Here is a 17,184-nt window from a genome sequence, read left to right on the forward strand (position 1 = left end):
AAGACACTCCTGTTTCTCTCAGAGGGCAGCCAAGACTGGCTACCTGGTCCCAGATGTGGGGAGTGGGAAGGGGCTGGGGGTCCAGAACTCTGGGGCTGAGGGGGCTGGGGGCCTGGACTCGTGGGTCCCAGAGGAGGGGGGTGATCTCTGTGAGATCCATGACTACTGCCAAGGTCTGCAGTTGGGAAGGATTTATTATCACTAAGTGGCCATGACAGAGCAGGGAGGGGGAGGTGGCACTAACGAGGCTGCTACAATCAGCTCCCCTAGAGGCAGCGATTAAGGGCTCATTACCCGCTGGGGGTGGGGGGGGAGGCTGGGAAAGGCGCAGGGGGAGGATTGAGTTCGGGTGTGGGGCAGAGATGAGGACAGTCTAGAGGGAAGAAGAGTGGACACTCCTCAGCGGGAAGTTGAGTCAGGACACTCCCAGGAAAGATTGTGAAAAGACCGCGTTCCAGGGAAGTGGGGAGAGACACAAATTGGAAGCACAGCAGATGGGGGCAGCCCGGCCGGGTCACGGCTTCTCCAGCTGGACGTCTCCGATGTGGAGGCTGCCCACGTCCTGGTAGGTGCCCTGGAGGCCCCGGGAGATGTCCTCGTACATGGAACAGTCATCGAGGTTCAGGCCCTGGGGTGGAAATGTGGTGATGGGTCTCAGTGTCCTGATGCCCAGGTCCTTGCCCCTAGCCACACCAGGGGGAACCCTGTGTGAACCCCCCCAATGCACCTATCCCTAACCTGTCCCCACCCTCCACTCACCTCATAAAGATTCTCATCTTCGTAGTCATCCTGGATGTCTGGCCCGAACTTCAAGTTCTGCCATCGTTTCTGTCGGGGGATTGGGAACCTCAGTGAGGACGGGGCAGCATATGTTTTCAGACCCTCCTGGATGCCAGGAGGGGCTTTACCAGTGAGGGTAAGGGACATGCCCAAAGCCACATATCCAGTGAGTGGCAGGTCTCTCTGGGTCCAAGCCATTGTCCTTCTTGCTGTCTCCACTGCCTTACTGTTCTCCATGGATAACAACAACGATAATAGTAAATAGCAATAGTTGCCCTGTGGCCTAAAGGGAGGCTGGTTCAGGTCAGAGACTCTGGGGGGACACCCAGCCCTCATCTTCCCTGGCCTGGGTTATATCTGGAGGGCTACAGCACTCCTGGAGGTGGGGCGAGTGAGGCAACCCTGGAGGAAGACTGAGCACCCTGTAAAATCCGTTATATTAATTCATTTAGTCCCCACAGCCCCTGTGAGGTGGGTGCTGTCACTCCCTCAAGTTTTAAGTGGGGACCCTCAGACTCGGAGGGGCCTGGTCCCCGGTGGCTTACCCTGAACAGCAGCAGCGTCCCAGGCACCACTGCGCAGAACAGCAGGATGATCCCCTCGGCTGTGATGATGTTGTTCTTGGTGCCCTCCCCCATGTCCAGGAAGGGTCTGGGGAGCGGCTCTGTGAGGGGGGTGCTGCTCAGAACCCTGGCACCTCCAGCCCTCCCTGGCCTCCCGGCCCCGCCCCACCCCGCCCAACCAGGCCCAGGACCACTGAAGCCCCCACTGGGCAGATGAGAAAATTGGCCAGTGTGTGCGAGCCAGGGAGTGAGTATGCCCACTGCGGGCACTGGTCCCATCCCCATGTCCCAGATGAGGAAGCTGAGCATCCCCAGCTGTGGAGGGACCTCGGGGCCAGGGCCCAGGCACTCACCACGCACGCGGAGGTAGGTGCCACAGGACTGCTTGGTCTCGTTGCCTTCCTTAGCTTGGCACCTGTACATGCCCCCATGGCTCTTATTCACCTGCTGGATGGTCAGCTCGCCCATGGGCCCCTTGCCGTACTCCAGGAACATGGGAGGCCATGTGAAGTTGCTTTGGAGGATGCGCCACCAGGTGATGTTGATGTGGCTCCCTGGGCTGCTGCCATTGTGTTTGCACTGGAGGCGGGCCTCATCCCCCACGCTCACTGTCACTGATGGCGGGCCCCCATCCACCCACAGGGCCTGGCACCCAGGGCCTGTGGAGAGGCAGATGGGTGAGGGGCTGCAGGTGAGCACTAGGCCCAGCGCTGGGCTCTGCAGCTGCAGCACTCCTGGGTGTGTGGGTGCAGGGAGTATGAGGACACTCTTGGGGGAGGTGGGCGAGGGGAAGAGAGGGTGGTGTTGGGAGCAAGGAGTGAGGTTGCCTCTGGGGGAGGGAGTTGGGATAACGGACAGTCGACGAGGGGGTGAGGAGGAACCTAGAGGAGGAGAGTGAGACACCCTGGGAGGCTGAACACACCTTGGGGGTGGGGGTGGTGGTGTGAGGACATCCTGGGGAGGAGAGTGAGGCACCCAGGGGTGGTGCCACACCCCTGGGGGTCCCCACTTACCAACAACCCCACGCCCACTCTGTGCTTTGGCCCCACTGGACTCACTGGCATCTGGATATTTGGTTCCCTCATACTAGAAGTACCTTGCCTGGGCAGCTCCTTCCAGTATCAGTTTGGGCATCACCTCCTCCTGAAGGCCCTCCTGGTGCACTTTCCTACCGCAGCCCCAGCCCGGCCCTGTGTCTGGCACTATATCTTGCGTAATTGTCACAAGACCCTCAGAAGTAGGTTCTCTCATTGTCCTCACTTTACAGGTGGGATGGCTAAGGCCCAGGGAGGGCAAGTTGGCTGCCCAGCCTCACCAGGGCAGCAGGAATGGCTGGGGGTTTAAACCCCGGGCCCCCTGGGCCTCTTCCTGCCAATCTTTGGCCTGCCCTGTGACCCCAGGCCAGCCCCTCATTCTCTGAAACTTGCATGTGTCAACCTGGGGGTCAAAGGTGAGTCCATTCGTGGGCTGGGCAGGGGGTTGGGGGAGGGCTTCAGCAGGGTGGTTGATGAGAGGGAGGGAGCCAGGGGCGGCCCAGGCTGGCTGCTCTGGGAAGCCCCAGCTCTCTGCCTTCCCAGGTCTGTCCACATGGCTGGCTGTACCTCTTCTAAAGGGAGGAGGAGGGAGGTGAGGAAGAGAGGAGGAGGAAGAGGTTGGGGAAGAGGCAGCAACCTCAGGGTCATGGGCTCCAATCCCGGCTCCTAGTCTAACCTTGAGTGACCGGCCCTCTCTGTGAACTTCTGGGCCAAACAGGGTGGTCACAGCCCCACCAGCTGGTATTGCACAGGGGAGGTGGGGGGCGATGTCGATGAGGCGCCGCCTCCCCCAGAACCCAGAAGGGGCTCCCTACGCAACGGGGACTGAGATTTAAGTCAGAGAAGGAGACAGCTTTTTTGTCCTCTGAAGCCGAGTGCTACCCCCAGGTCCTCTTCCTACCCCCAGCTCTGGAGCTCAGTCAAGGGTGACCTTAGTTCCTTATTTTGACCTGTGCAGATGAGGGGGTGGGGAAAGCGTCACTCTTTTGCCTGTGCCTTCCTCCATGGGGCTGTGGATGCCCCTTAAATGTCGCTGAGGCTCCTCCAGCCTCCCCTCGGTGGCTGGCTTGGGACAATCAAGCAGACAGATGCTGCTTCTACAGGGCCTTTCCCAGCTCCCCTTCCTGATGCCCCCCCAGCGCCCTTCCCTCTGCCTGCGCCCACGCCCTCTCCAGCCTCCCCAGTCTCCCTACCACCTCCCCCCAGCACCTGCCTGTTAGCCACATACCCACGCCAGCAGCAGAGATCAAGAAGAGGAGGAAGAGGGTGGCAGGCCGGGCTTGGAGGACTCCAGGAGCCCCAGGCATCTTCTCCCAGTGTGTTGGTTGGTCTGGGTTGCAGCAGTCCTGGGGTACCAGATCCCACTTCGGCCGGGCCCCAAACCCCGCCCCACTTCCTGCCCAGCCCTCCCGGAGATGGGCTCCACTGGCCCCACGGCTGGGCCCTTTGGCTGCTGGGCCGGGGGCAGCCCCTGCCAGTACGCTGCTTCAAGAGTGCCACTTCGGGCCCAGAGTGGAGAGGAACCGCTCCCTGCACCTGTGTGGCCACAACTCCCCTGAGGGCAGGCTGCTCGGGTGGGAGGAAGAGGCTGGTTCAAGGCCTGGCTTGGCTCTGGCTCGTCACTGGCCGAGCCCTGGGAAGGAAGCCTAAGGGAGCCAGAGTTCGGGGTGTCTGCTGTGCACAGGTGGTCAGGGTGCTGCTTCTGAGCTTGGTTTCTGCCCCTCACTGGCCTTGGGCAAAACTTGACCTGTCTCTGAGCCTCCGTGTCCTCACTTCTTGGGGTTGGAAGTGAGAATTTAAAGGAGCTGTGCATGCACAGCACTGAATGTAGTGCCCAGCACACAGCAGGTGCTCCGGAAACGTTGGTTACTACTGATGATACTGAGGAATAAATGAGGCAGGCCGGCCAGCTCTGTGATGAGATGGTGGCTTCCCTTTGAGAGCCTCAGCATTTTTAATCCAAGAGATGAGGATAAGAATATCTCCCTGGTCTTATGACATGACCGAAGGAGTTGGAGCCACGATGGGCTCTTTCTTGGTGTTCTTTCACTTCAGCCTCCCCACGAGTGGGCAAGATAGGCTAGCCCCCATCTTACAGAGGAGGAAACTGAAGCCCAGAGAGGGGACACCGTCACTGTCACTTGCCTGGTGTTATATAAGTGGAGCAGAGATTCAAAGTCACTTACATGTGCCCAGGTTCTTTTGAACATCATTTCAGGTCAAGTGGGAGAGAAATGGGGTCCACACGATGCGGGTGGGGAATGACATGAGGTTGTTGAGGTGTTTGCGAGCAGTTAGGGGACCACCACACACACTCAAGAAAACACATAGGAAAAAAATTTATCGCGGGGAGAGTTTTGGTAGCAAAAACTGGGAAACAAACGAAAAGCCCATTTGCAGGAGATTGGATGCATAAATTGTGGTACAGTCAGCCAATAGAGTAATACACAGCAGGAGAACAGGCAAAGCTTCACGTGTCAACAAGGCTGCATCTCAGGAATAACATGAAAATGAGAAAAAATATATTTTCATGATACAGTTGGCTTGTTTTCAAAAGGCAAAAAACACCGTGTGCTGTTAGGGACACATGCGATTGTAGTAAAGGTGTAAACCTGTGCAGGGGAGGGACACCCAATTCCTGAGAGGGGTTATCTCTAGGGAGGCCAGGGGTGTAACTGGGACGGTACACAGAGGGCTCTGTCTTAGTTTTGTGTCTTGTTTTGCTTCTTAAGCTGGGTGGTGACTTCACAGGTCTTTGTTACACTACTATGTATTCTGTTTTGCATGCTTGACATGTTTCATAATTTTTTAAAAATGCAACTGTCACCCACACAGAAGAGCATAGGCCTCAACAGTTCAAGATTGCTGGGTTTGAATCTCAGCTCTGCCAACTGACTGGTCGTCTGAGCCTCAGTTTCTCCTCTTGTAATCTGGGCACAATCCCCCCATCTTATGAAGCTGTAAGAATGTTTATGAAACAGTGCTTAGCACAGTTCCTAGGACACAGTTCCCCTTCTCTGGCCCCAGGGCCCCCCTCCTTTCCCTCCAGGGAGGCAGGTGTTCTGTTGGGCCCCTCGAAGGTCATTAGTCCCTCTGTGCTTCAGTTATGACCCCTACCTAGGAAGACTTGTTCCAGAGGCTGCAGCCCAGGAATTGACCTCCTTCAGCATCCTTCAGCGGCCGAGCCAGTTTCCAGGCCCTCGACTGCCCCCCAGTGGCTGGAGAGGCGCTGCCAGGAATGCGGACCCTTTCAGATGGGGTTGGCATGTTGGGTACCTCCACCTCCCACTTAGCCAGCACCTCTGATGTCTGGCTTTCCACGTGGAAACCAGATGCTTCGTGTTGTTTTCTCATGACAACTCTGGGAAATGTCTTCATCCTCAATGGGCAAAAGAGGAAACTGGGGCCCAGAATGGGGAGTGACTGGCTCAAGGCTGTTCCCAGGAGAGTAACCCTTTAGGCCTCATTTTCCCATCTCCCTCACTTCCAAGAGACAGTGCACCCTAGTGGCTGAAGCCCGGGGCTGGAGCCAGGTTGCCTGGGTTCAAACGCTGGCTTTGCCACCCCCTAGCTGTGGGACATCAGGCAAATTACTCAACGCATGACTTACTTTCCCCATCTCCAAAATACGGGTGCTCTTTGGCACCTACTTCACAGGGTTGTCGGGTGTACTACATGATGTAATATTTATAAAGCACCTTGCACGTGGTAAGCTCTCGGTGTGTATTCAGTACAAATCTTCTAGCACTGACAACTTCCACGCTGGAAGGATGACGGCTTCATTCCTCACCGGGTGTACAGCACTCTTTGGTTTGATAGTCTTTCCATTTTGAACATCTTGCTCTTAAATTTCGGTAATACCAGCTGGTTGTCTGCCAGATGTGCTGCTCTGAGCCAAGGTACTCTCTCCATGGTCTCTCCCGAATCTCTCAGCAGTAAGCAGCGGTAGACGAGTGGAAGGCTCAGCGAGGAAGTAAGTTGTTCACGGTCACAAAGAATTAGGGGCAGAGTTAGAATTCGAAGCCCATCGTTTGGAGTTCAAAGTCCAGGCTTGGCACTGGGAGGAAATGGGTCCGATCTGAGCACTAACTGGGGTCGGAGGGCCTTAGCCAACTCAGGTGCAGCATCTTAGTTTTCCCCGACCGAGAGGTGGGTCCTTTCCAGGCTGTCCCTTGCCCATTGGGCGCTCTTCGGAACTCCCGCCGCGACCAGGGGGGTCCAATCACAGGCAGGGCTCCCGCCCCATTCCCGCCAAGAGCCAATCGCCATGCAGGGCCGTGGAGGCGGCGCCGGGGAACTCGGCCTCTGCGCAGGCACCTCGCTCGCCCCTCCTCCGGGACGTAGGTGGCTGCCCGGCGCCAGCCTGCTCCACCCAAACTCTGGGGCCTTGCGACAGGCTCCATTTCTCAGTAGGGCCCAAGGCCACCGATCCATTAAGTGCAGGCCAGCGAAAGGAGATGCACCTTGGCTGGCAGCACTCACCTGGAGTGAGGGTTGTCTGCCCTTGCCCATCTCCTTCCAGGGAAGAATCTGAGCCCTAAGACCCTCCTCCTTTGTTCCAGCAGGGGGCAGTGCCACCTGGCAGCCCAGGCCCCAGGTGGGGCCACTGCTTGAACAGGCATTCCTTTCAGTTTCTCATTTTCTGAAAATTGCAAAGACAGGATGTGGGGGAGGTGCAGGCCTCCGGGCCTGGGCCACCCCCCAACCAGCCCAGCCCGGGCATCCTGCCTACTTGGGGAGGAACTGCTTGAACAGGAAAGGCTGGGCCTCAGGCTTTGGAGGCTACTGGGTGCCACCACCACCCAGGGACCCCTAGCCCTTCTCTTTCACAAAGGACCGGAAGTGCAGTGCTCCTTCCTCATGCCCCCAAAGAGAAGAGGAGCAGCCAATCAAGAGAGACCCAGACCAGATTACGAACGAGGCAATTTATTAACCAGCATCATTTGTTCTAATGCTTCTTGTTGGCAGCAGCCACCTGTGGGACAAGATGGCAGAATAATTAAGATCAGTCATGGGGCCTGTGTTTGGGCACTTTGTAATAGCTACCCTCGGGACACCAGGCATCCTGATTCGTGGTTTCACATGTATTCATCTCATCTAATCCTCACAACCCCTAGGTATTTGCCCATTTTACAGAAGCCTACATAAACGGGGACTCAAGGAAAGGGGGTCTTGGAGTGACATTCCAACCTCTGCCCACTGCCTTTTGTCACCCACTTATGTTTGTGCTAGGCCCTGCTCTGCCATGGAAGAGCTCACCTTCTTCCAGACCACCCGCTCCTAGACACATTCCATAGTCTTTCCTGACACTTGCCTAAACACTCTAAGGCTTCTAGGAGGCCTGAGGCCATACAGAAAGAAGAAAACCAACAACGGGTTCATGCCAGGCTCTGGGAGCTCTTGCTGCTGTAGCTCACTGACTCCTCACCCTCGTCTTGTGCAGATCATTCTACAGACAGGGAGACTGGCTCCAGGTGACTTGACTCTGCCCCAAGATGTCCAGCCAGGCTGCCTCCCCCATCTGATGCTCACTAAGCGTGAAGAATAAGGAAACTGCAGCCAGAATCTCTAAGGCGGCTGACCTGGGAAGATGGAGTCGTGTGTGCGGGAACATGCTATATGAGAAGCAAGCTCAGCTACCTCCTGGGCCTGGGTTCCCTTTCCCTGAGAGGCATTTCCAACCAGCCCAGCAGGAAGTCAGTCAGGTATGTTCTTTCTCTCCGCCCCCCAGCCCGAGGCAGCCCTCCTCGAGCCCCACCAGCCTGGGCTCTGGAAGTGCCAGGCAGTGACTGAAGAACCCAGCCCTGGCTCGCACCCAAGCCTCACCTGTCCAGCGATTCTGTCTAGATCTCTCTGTCCCTGAGGTGTCAGTTTGCGGCCTCTGTGGGAGAGAAGGGTCAGGCAATCCCGGGTGAGTGCAGGCTCTCAACCCCATCCCTGCCAGGCCTCTCCTGGATGTGAGCCAGGCTTCCCAAAAAGGCACCTGGCCCCAAGACCACATGACACCAGCCAAGTCCCACTGAGGGCCCCAGTCGGCTGCATTCTAACGAGCTAGGGGCAGGAGTGGAAGCCCCCCTGGGAGCTGACGGGGTGTCGTTTGTGCAAGCATTAGATCAAAAGCCCCGAAAAATCAATTGGGAAAAGTTAACGAGCAGGCTAATGAAAGTGGACAGTCGCTAAATTACCTTCCTGGAGCCCGGGGTAGTCAGCCACAGAGGTCGGGGTGAGGGCCCTTGCTGTCCGCTTTTTGGCAGAATCCTCTGCCTGCCTGAGGGGCAGGTACAGACCATGCGGGACGGACCTGGCACCTCTTTGTGCGTGGGGAGTGGGATGGCCCTCGATAACTCCATTATAGGTGTTCTGGCCCCAAGGCTCCTCCATTACCCCCTGCCCTTGCTTACCCATCTTGGTCCTTTTCCACCATTTTCAGCCCCTCCAGGGCTTGGAGGACCCTGCGGGCCACGCTCTTGGAGCCTCTGCTAAAATGGCTGGGCATGACACCGTTTCTCTGACGTCCCCCATAGATCTTGGTCATGGAGCCGACTCCAGCACCACCCCGGAGGTACAGGTGCCGCGCTGTAGAAGCTGGGTTGGGTGCAAGGGAGACTTGAGGAACCTTCTCAGGCAGAGAAGTCTCCTCCCCCCAGCTGAGGCAGGCTGAGAGAAGGGCCTCGCTCAAGGTCACACATATACAATTCTCGGTGTGGCAGCTATTTCTCCCCATTTTAGAGCAGAGGAACTGAGCATACACACACAACCTGACCTCTACCTCCAGCTCTCCCACAGCCAAGCTGCCCTGCACCCCAGGCCCAGCCTAGGAGACCAGGACACACAGGCAAAGAAGGAACTGCCACATCATGTGACTGGGCAGGGAACCCACCTCCCCAGGGCCACTTTCTTAGCTGTCACTGCATAGCCACGCTGCTGTGAGGTGGACCTGAGGTTCTGTGGGTAAAGGCCAGCAGGTGTTTAAGCCATGACTGTCCGTCTCCATGTGCCCGGGCCTGAGAGGCATGAGTGAGAAGGGACCCACTGCCGCCCAAGTGCAGCTCGCTGAGCCCCCTCAGCCCTGGAGAGCTTGGGCTAACAGTGGGGGCAGGGCTGACACTATACAGTGGATGTTTCCAGCCTGGATTGTGCATCACCCTCTGGGATCACTGGGATTCTTGTCCCTAGACTGGCTTGGGCAAGTTCCTGGTCCACTCCCGCCAGCATCCGTGGAAATGAGCTCACATTTCTGTTCACCTAGAGCCCCATCTGCCAGACCCTATGTCATCTACTTTTCACATTTTCTCCTATGAGGTAATGAGACGGCCTTAGGAGCTGGCTTGATGGTGTGGCCTTGGCAAGTCACCTACATTCATCTGAGAACCAGGAGTAACAGTCCCTAAGATAAGGGTTATTGAGGATTCCACCGGTATCTGTCAAGGGCTAGTCTCCCTTACAGAAAAGGAAACAGGCTCTAGAGGGCACTCACTGGCCTCATGTCACACAGCTCTGGACAGACAGCCCCTCCAGACTATTCTGGTTTTCTGTCTTAGGGGGCCACTGAGGTTTGAAGCAACAGGAGCCCAAGGTACAGGAAGTACCCCAGACTTCAGAAATCACAGGCCCTGCCTGGCTGGGAGCTCAAGGGCAGAGACCCCAGGTCACCCCAGGACCATCAGAGACCAACAGTTACGTTCGCCCAAGTGACTACTCTTAGTCCGGAAGTCCAGCAGAGGAATTAAGGATTCATTCCTTCAATAACTACTTATTGCTAACAGCCGACCACTGGGCCATGTCCGTGACCCTTCCGTGTTGTGAGCTGAGGGTGCAGGGTGGGACTGACAGGTGAGGAGGTGAGGTGGGCTCCTGCCGCCTCCAGATGACCCTCCCAGACCTCTTGCTCCCAGCCTGCTCCTGCCCTCTAAGATTGTCTCCAGATACAGCAATAGGCTTCTGGGGGCCAACAGCGCAGCCCAAACCCTCACCACCTCTCCAGGACCACTGTGCGGCCTCTCCCTGGTCTCATTGCCTCTGGCCTCTACTCATTTTAAAACCACTCTCCTTAGTTTTTATCCTTACCCTATCTTTTATGCCATTGTGCTGCTCCTCTTCCAGGCATCAAGCTGCTCACACTGTCAGAAGCCACCGCCCACAATCTTTCTGCCAGTAGAGTGACATCACTGGAAAACTCCACCCTTTAAGACCAGCTCAAATGCCCAACAGTGACTGCCATCTCTCCCGTGCTTGTACCTGGCCATGCCCTGGCTCTGGGTGGAGATGTGCTCTCCCACTTGGGCTGGGAAGCAAGACGGCCTCAGGAAGGGGGTAGGATGAACACCCCTAAGCACACAGACCCCCAGGAGTGCTTCGCACCACAAACAGGATGCCTAGCCTGGGTCTTACCAAGTCAGGACCAGTGCTCAGCCCAGTCCACCTGGGCTTGGTATGGAAAGGGGTGGCCAAGTCCTGAGCTGTCCTGCAGATGGGGTATGAATCCCAACACTGTTCCTCACCAGCTGTGACCAAGTCTACTCCCATTTTAGGTGGTCTGTGTGGCGGCACTAAAGGGGATGGCTTACTTAAATATGGAGCAGGGACCGACAGTTCTGCTCAGATAAGCCCAACTATTAGTTTCTTCAAGGCGGGTGGGGGGGTTATGGTTTAAATTTTTAACACTGTACAAAACTATGTGGTGTGGTGCCAGATATTACAAGACCCTCCCCCACCACCCTTGTTTGTGATAATTATTTTCCTGACCCTTTAGAAGGAAGAAGAGTACTAACTTGACAAATTTGGAAGCTCTAACAGTTGAAATATTGAGTTCTACAAAATACTGATCTCTGTTTCACCCCCCTCTTCTCAGCCGTGAAGACCCAGGCCCCAGCCCCACCTTTTGAAGTGGAGTTGTAACCACGTAAATCCATGTCATCCTAGCTGGAGTTTATGAGGGCCATGGTGAGCCAGGTGCTGTCACAAATGGCTTCTCCTGCACCCTTGAGGTGGCAACCTGCTTCTCTTGGGAACCCTGGCAAGGAGTAACTCCCCACCTTGAACTGTAAAGGAGGGACCATGTAGCCCCCGCCCCCATTGTGAGAGCAGCTGTGTGTCCTGCTGGGCCACTAGGTGGATGAGGGGAGGGTCACCTGTACTTGAGCACATGGCACACCAAGCAAGGCTTCTCAAGTGTCTTCGCAACTCAGCATCTCAAAAGCTGGTCTGTGGCCCCATCCTGACCTACAGAGTCGTAAGTGGGGGAAGGAAGTTTCCCAGATACACTTTGCCCTTCACCCTTCTCTGACAAACTTCTAAAGAAAAAATAGCTTCCCTGACCTGGACCCACCCCTTAACTGCCCCTGTAATGTCTCCCAGGCCTCATTCCTTCCACTAACACAGCATGAGAGCGTGCCCAGTCCTGATACGGACCAGCCACCATCCTACAGTACAATGCATTCAGGTGTCCCAATTCAGTGGCTGTTTGCTGGATGCCTAGCAAGACAACTGGGTTCTCACCCCCCTCCCTCCCAAGCAGAACTTTCTGAGAATTGGAGTTCAAGGGGTCTGTGCAGGGCCACAATGCACCACCCCCTTCACAAAGCCAGAGTGGTCTCCCCTTGAACCACACGTCCCCTCCCCTTAGAGCAGGTCCCCACTCACCTGACACATTCTTTCTAGCCCCACCTCCCTCTATTCCTTATGCCGCTACCTTGAGACTTCTGACTCCTACAGCTCTGCCCCTCTTCCAGACCACCCTCAGGAGGGCCCTGTCCTCTGCCTTGACCCTCTTTATCCCCCACCCCTGAAATCAAGACCTGTCTACCTCACGCAGGCTCCTCAATGCCTCCAGAATTTGCCCCCTAGCCTCCACTGCCCTCCTGTGCCTTAGGCCCAACCTCCCTGAGGGGGCTAAACACACCAAGCCCCATGATCCAGAGAAGGAAAAAAGCAAATATGGCACAGACCCTGGTTTTAGAGTCAGTCTGCCACTCTCCCAGGGTGACTTCACCTGTCTGTACTTCAGTTTCCTCTTTGGTAAACAACTACCTCCTATGACTCCAACTCGTCCAGAGTAGGAGCTGACCACCAAACTAGGCGGGAGCACTCTAGAATGGAAGCTGTGAAACTTCCCCTGTAAACAGCTAGATAGTAAATATTCTAGGCTCTGTAAGCCACGTGTCTTGTCACATCTGCAATTCCACCTCTACCACAAATGTACACATATGGGCGTGGCTGTTTCCCAACAAAAAAGTACACAACAGCAGGTGTAGATCTTGCTCCAGCACCACCACCTTATGCCACTATGGCAGCTAGGAAAGTGAGGTAAAAAGGGAGCTTTAGAAACTCTGAGTAAGGCAGACCAGCAGGGCAGGCAGAGGACGCACAGCCAATCTGAGATGTTGGGGAATGGCCACGGCAACAGAAAGGGCCACAGCAGACTCATCTGAGTGCAGTACCGAGGACCTCAAGCCCATTTCCCATTAATCTCTCCCCACCTAGAAAGACAAAGTATGAAACGCTGCCAAGGGAAGACAGCTGGAACCCTTTACCTCCAAGTGATGACAAGGGTGTGGTGGACTGTGGCATCACCTGCTGGCGGACTCCGAGCAGGTGGTCAGCTTACTTAAACTCCCTGACATCAACTATGAAAGAGAAACCACCAGTCCTTTTGGAGAAGTTCTTGATAAGTGCAGATAAAGCAAAATATTTATGTTCACCTGACCAAATGGGAAAAGCTATCAGGTCCTTTCTCCTAATCTGAGATGCAAAGCTGCCTTGACCTACTGACTCTCTGGGCATTGCCAAAGAACACTCCTGACCAGGCAGCCTTGCTTCCCAGGATGGGAGAACAGGGCGGTGGGGGTTCCTCCAGTCCCCATCACTGTTGTGTGCCCAAGGAAACCAAGCAGGCTTCCCTTCACCATCCTCATTCTCCTTCTAAAAGCAGAATGGTGGGTGGGTGGATGTAACCCCCACCCTACCCACCTCCTCAGAGAGTTGACCTTTTAGTCCTCAGGGGTCAGAGGTGTGGCTGACTTGTGCTGGCTCCTTTGCCCAGGCCAGGGACTGAAGCAGAGTGGAGCCCAGGGGCACCACCAATCTACAAAATACCTTGTGCTCTCAAGTGCTGGGCAACTTGTACCAAAGCCAACTCTTTTCACGGTCATTCTGGAGTTCTGTCAATTTGCAAACTCTGCTTCCCACCTACTTCCCATCTGGAGACAAGCTTTGGCCAGGATGGAGGCCTCACTTCACGAAAGGAAGAAGGCTAAAGGCCTGTGCAGAGGCTGCCACCTTGGCACAACACAGCATTGATGCCCTCATCCCCAACGTAGGCCTTAAGGGGGGGTGACAACTTACAGAAACTTGAAATGTCAAGAACAAGGAAGAACCAGCACTGTGCAATCAGGGGCTATACCTAACTCTTCCAAGTTGTTACTACTGCAAGATTAATAAGAAGATAAAAGAGGAAACTGGCAAATGTCACAAGGTGACCATAGGTTTTCTTCTGGGCACTTGGGACTTCTCAAGATTTAGAGCAAGGAGTGACCTGGCCAGATCCCCAAGCACTTAATTAGGAACAATATGTTAGAGACAGGGAGAAAGCTAGCGTGATCACCTCAGCAATCAAAATAAGACAGCTGACTTTTCTTGAACAGTTACTCTGCAATAGGCATGTTTTAAAGCACTCTGACTGTATTAAGCTTATTTGATCCTTACCATAAACAAACGCACAGTGGTATACTCATTAGCCCCAGTTTAGGAGATGCAGAAACAAGAGGCACAGGCAGATGAAGATCATACAGTTGAGTGATAGAGGATTCGATCTCGAGGACTCTAAACTCCACTGATATAGAAAATAATGCCTCGCTCTAAGACAAACCACCTCTAAACAAAATATGAACGCTCATTTGTCCCAGGGTTTCCCTTGAGGCTCAGAAGAAGCCACAGATCCTTACACAAACCTTTTACAAATAAAAAAACAGGTTCAGGGTATAAACTTACTGAATGTCACACAACATGCAGCAACAGAGTGAAAGATAGTTCTCTTCTCTTGCAATCTTGGGGAGGGAGTAAGACAGACCTCACAGAGGAAACAGGCAGGTATGGTCTGTGCCAGGGGTCACCCAGCTCCCCACGACCCACCCAAAGGTCCCAATTCCTCACCAGCTCGCGTGTAGAACCAGTTCTCATCGTAGGGAGCAAGCTCTTTATGTTTGGCCAGCTTGACAGTGTCCACCCATTCAGGGACTTTCAGCTTCCCGGACCTGAGACCAAGACAGTGAGAAAAGCACAATTTAGAGATCTCCACAAACTCCTTCATCCTCCAAATCACCTTCCCTCAACACAACTGTAGGTTAACAGGGGCCCGATGTGTCCCCGAACACATAGAGGCTGAAACTCAAACACAACCCAGGCCTCATCTAAAAAAGACAGACTCCACACTGAGACCTCAAACCAGTCTCCCCGACCCGAGAAGAGAAACACTGCAGGCCCTGAGGGGCCAGGCAAAGACGACAGCCCCATGCACTCTGAACCCCAGTGCCCACACTCACTTTTTGAGGAAGGCTGCCAGGGCTCGGACGAACTCCTGCTGGTTCACGTCTTTTACAGTAACTCCAGGCATCTGCGGGAAGGACCACGCACGTGAACCCGGGACTGGCGGAGAGACTGACAGGAGCCGAGGCCGGCCCCACGCGACCTACCCCGCCGCGCTCTGTCCCTTCCCAAGGCCTCGCTTCAACTCCGCGCCCTGCAGGCCCCGGGACCTACGGGTCCTCAGGGTGCACTGCGCCCACGGCCCCCATGGGGCGCACGAACACAGCCGCCCCGCGGGCGGAGCCGCTGCACGCCCCTGGCCCCTGCTTCGGGGGCCCCGCTTTCCCCGCGGCCCGCCAGGCCCACTCAGGCCCCCGACCGCGCCAACCGGGTATGCCCGGGCCTGCCGTTCGCACGTGGCCACGGCTCCGGGGGGCGGGGCAGCTCCGTGCAGCCGCCCAGGGGTCCCCAGGCGCGCGCTCCGGGCCTAAGAGTTGGGCCCGGACGCCCCGCGCGGACCCCGGCACAGAGAGCCCGCCTTACCGTGCGGCCTCCGCGCTGCCAGCCAGGGGAAAGGGAGCAACGGGGTTTCCCCGGCGCCCAAGTCGGGATTCGGGTCTCGCGATAGTTGCAAGCGCTCGCGAGAACAGTGTTAGACAAGACGGCTCCGCCCTTCTGAGGGCGAATGTGGCTTCGCCTCCGCCAAGGTGGGAGGCTGTGTAATGAGGGAGCGGGAAGGCAAAGGGAAATGCCGGGGGAACGGGCGTGGAGGCCTGTTTCCTCCCGCCCTTCCTTCTCCCGGAGCGTAATAGAGGAGGAGAGAGCTCCCGTCCTGAGCTGAGGGGATCTGGCTTTGTTAGCGTCGGTCGCGGCTCGAAGGAACAGCGGCGGAGGAGACTATGATGGCGGAAGTTATGGGCAAGGTGGGCGGGCAGGGAAGACAGACCTTCCCGCTGCCGGCGCCCCCAGTGCGACAACCCCTTTCCAGGGGGAAGTGGCTTTTCTGGCCGGAAGTGGGGTTAGTAAGGGCGGAACTGTGACAGGGGACTCAGAGGAGCGCTAGGAGGAAATGTGGCCGCTATCATCCGTCCGTCGACCACCAGTGCTCGCGAGGGCGGAAGCTGGAAGCCCCACCCTTGTTCGGGCGGAAATTGCTTCATCACAGCACAGGCCACCCTCCGGTGGCAATGAGGCACTAGGGGCGAGGAGGAGATAAGGGCAGGGACAGAGACGGAGGCGGGACCTTCGGAGAATTTAGTTCAGCTCTGCCCCCTAGTGCCTAACTGTTCGCTCTGCACTTAGGCTTATCTGGCCCACTTAAATTTATCGGCCTTGCTTGACCTGTGCAGCTTTAGGCTGTCCACTTCCCTTCTTAAGGCTTCAGTCTCTCCATCAAAAAAAAAAAAAAAGAAAAATTAAATTGAGACACCAAGATCCCAATTATTTGCCCCTTTTAAACGACTGCTCTGGTACATGATGCATCAGATATTACTTCTATCAGCAAAAATTTTTTGTGTGCCTACTGTGTGCCAGGCACAGGTAAACGTTATGTAGTACAGTTGGCCTCCGTATTCTCCGCATCCGCATCCGCGGATTCAACCAACCTCGGATCGGAAGGCTTACCATGGTTGCGTCTATTGAACATGTACAGACTTCTTTTCTTGTCATTGTTCCCTAAGCAATACAGTATAACATCTATTTACATAGCGTTTACATTGTTTTAAGTATTATAAGTAATCTAGAAATGGTTTAAAGTATATGGGAGGATATGTGTCGATTTTATGTATATACTATGCCATTTTACATAAGGGACTTGAGCATCTATGGATTTTTGTATCCGCGGGGTTCCTGGAACCAATTTCCCGCAGAGACTGAGAGATGACTATATTACCTGCATGATCTAGTTTAATCCTTGTAAGGTCCAACAACCAAGAACACTAGGGACACACCTATGGTCCAATAAAATTGTTAACCTGCTGCAAAAATGAAACATTTAAATGTGTGTAGCTACTTTCTTATGTTGAAATGACCTTGAGAATTTAAAACAGAGAATATTTATTTTTTCCACAGTGAGATATTGTGTGTGCAAAATGCCTTAATTATTAATAAGCTGGTATGTTATACCAATATCTGTTTAAAAAATTAAAATGAACTGTCTGAATTGGTTCTGGCTGCTCTAACAAAATATCATAAACTGAGTGGCTTGTAAACAGCAGAAATTTACTTCTCACAGTTCTAGAGGCTGGAAATCCAAAATCAAGGTGCCAGCAAATTTGGTGTCTGGT

General features: G+C 54.9%; 2 protein-coding genes across 2 annotated transcripts; both read right to left on the bottom strand.

Annotated features, from left to right (window-relative positions):
- Positions 1–176: 176 nt before the first annotated feature.
- CD79A (CD79a molecule) lies at positions 177–3,934 on the bottom strand. The gene is made up of 5 exons (XM_001916779.5): positions 3,606–3,934; positions 1,697–2,002; positions 1,326–1,444; positions 760–828; positions 177–628 (listed from the first exon to the last, which is right to left on the bottom strand). Exons 1-5 carry the CDS (start codon positions 3,682–3,684, stop codon positions 515–517), a joined length of 687 nt encoding a protein of 228 aa, XP_001916814.2. The 5' UTR covers positions 3,685–3,934; the 3' UTR covers positions 177–514.
- Positions 3,935–7,287: 3,353 nt separating this feature from the next.
- On the bottom strand, positions 7,288–16,022 carry RPS19 (ribosomal protein S19). Its single transcript, XM_001501566.6, has 6 exons — positions 15,443–16,022; positions 14,917–14,987; positions 14,528–14,628; positions 8,779–8,962; positions 8,204–8,258; positions 7,288–7,352 (listed from the first exon to the last, which is right to left on the bottom strand). Exons 2-6 carry the CDS (start codon positions 14,985–14,987, stop codon positions 7,326–7,328), a joined length of 438 nt encoding a protein of 145 aa, XP_001501616.1. The 5' UTR covers positions 15,443–16,022; the 3' UTR covers positions 7,288–7,325.
- Positions 16,023–17,184: the final 1,162 nt, after the last annotated feature.

The sequence above is a fragment of the Equus caballus genome, chromosome 10, assembly GCF_041296265.1.
Source record: "Equus caballus isolate H_3958 breed thoroughbred chromosome 10, TB-T2T, whole genome shotgun sequence".
NCBI classification, from domain to species: Eukaryota; Metazoa; Chordata; class Mammalia; order Perissodactyla; family Equidae; genus Equus; species Equus caballus.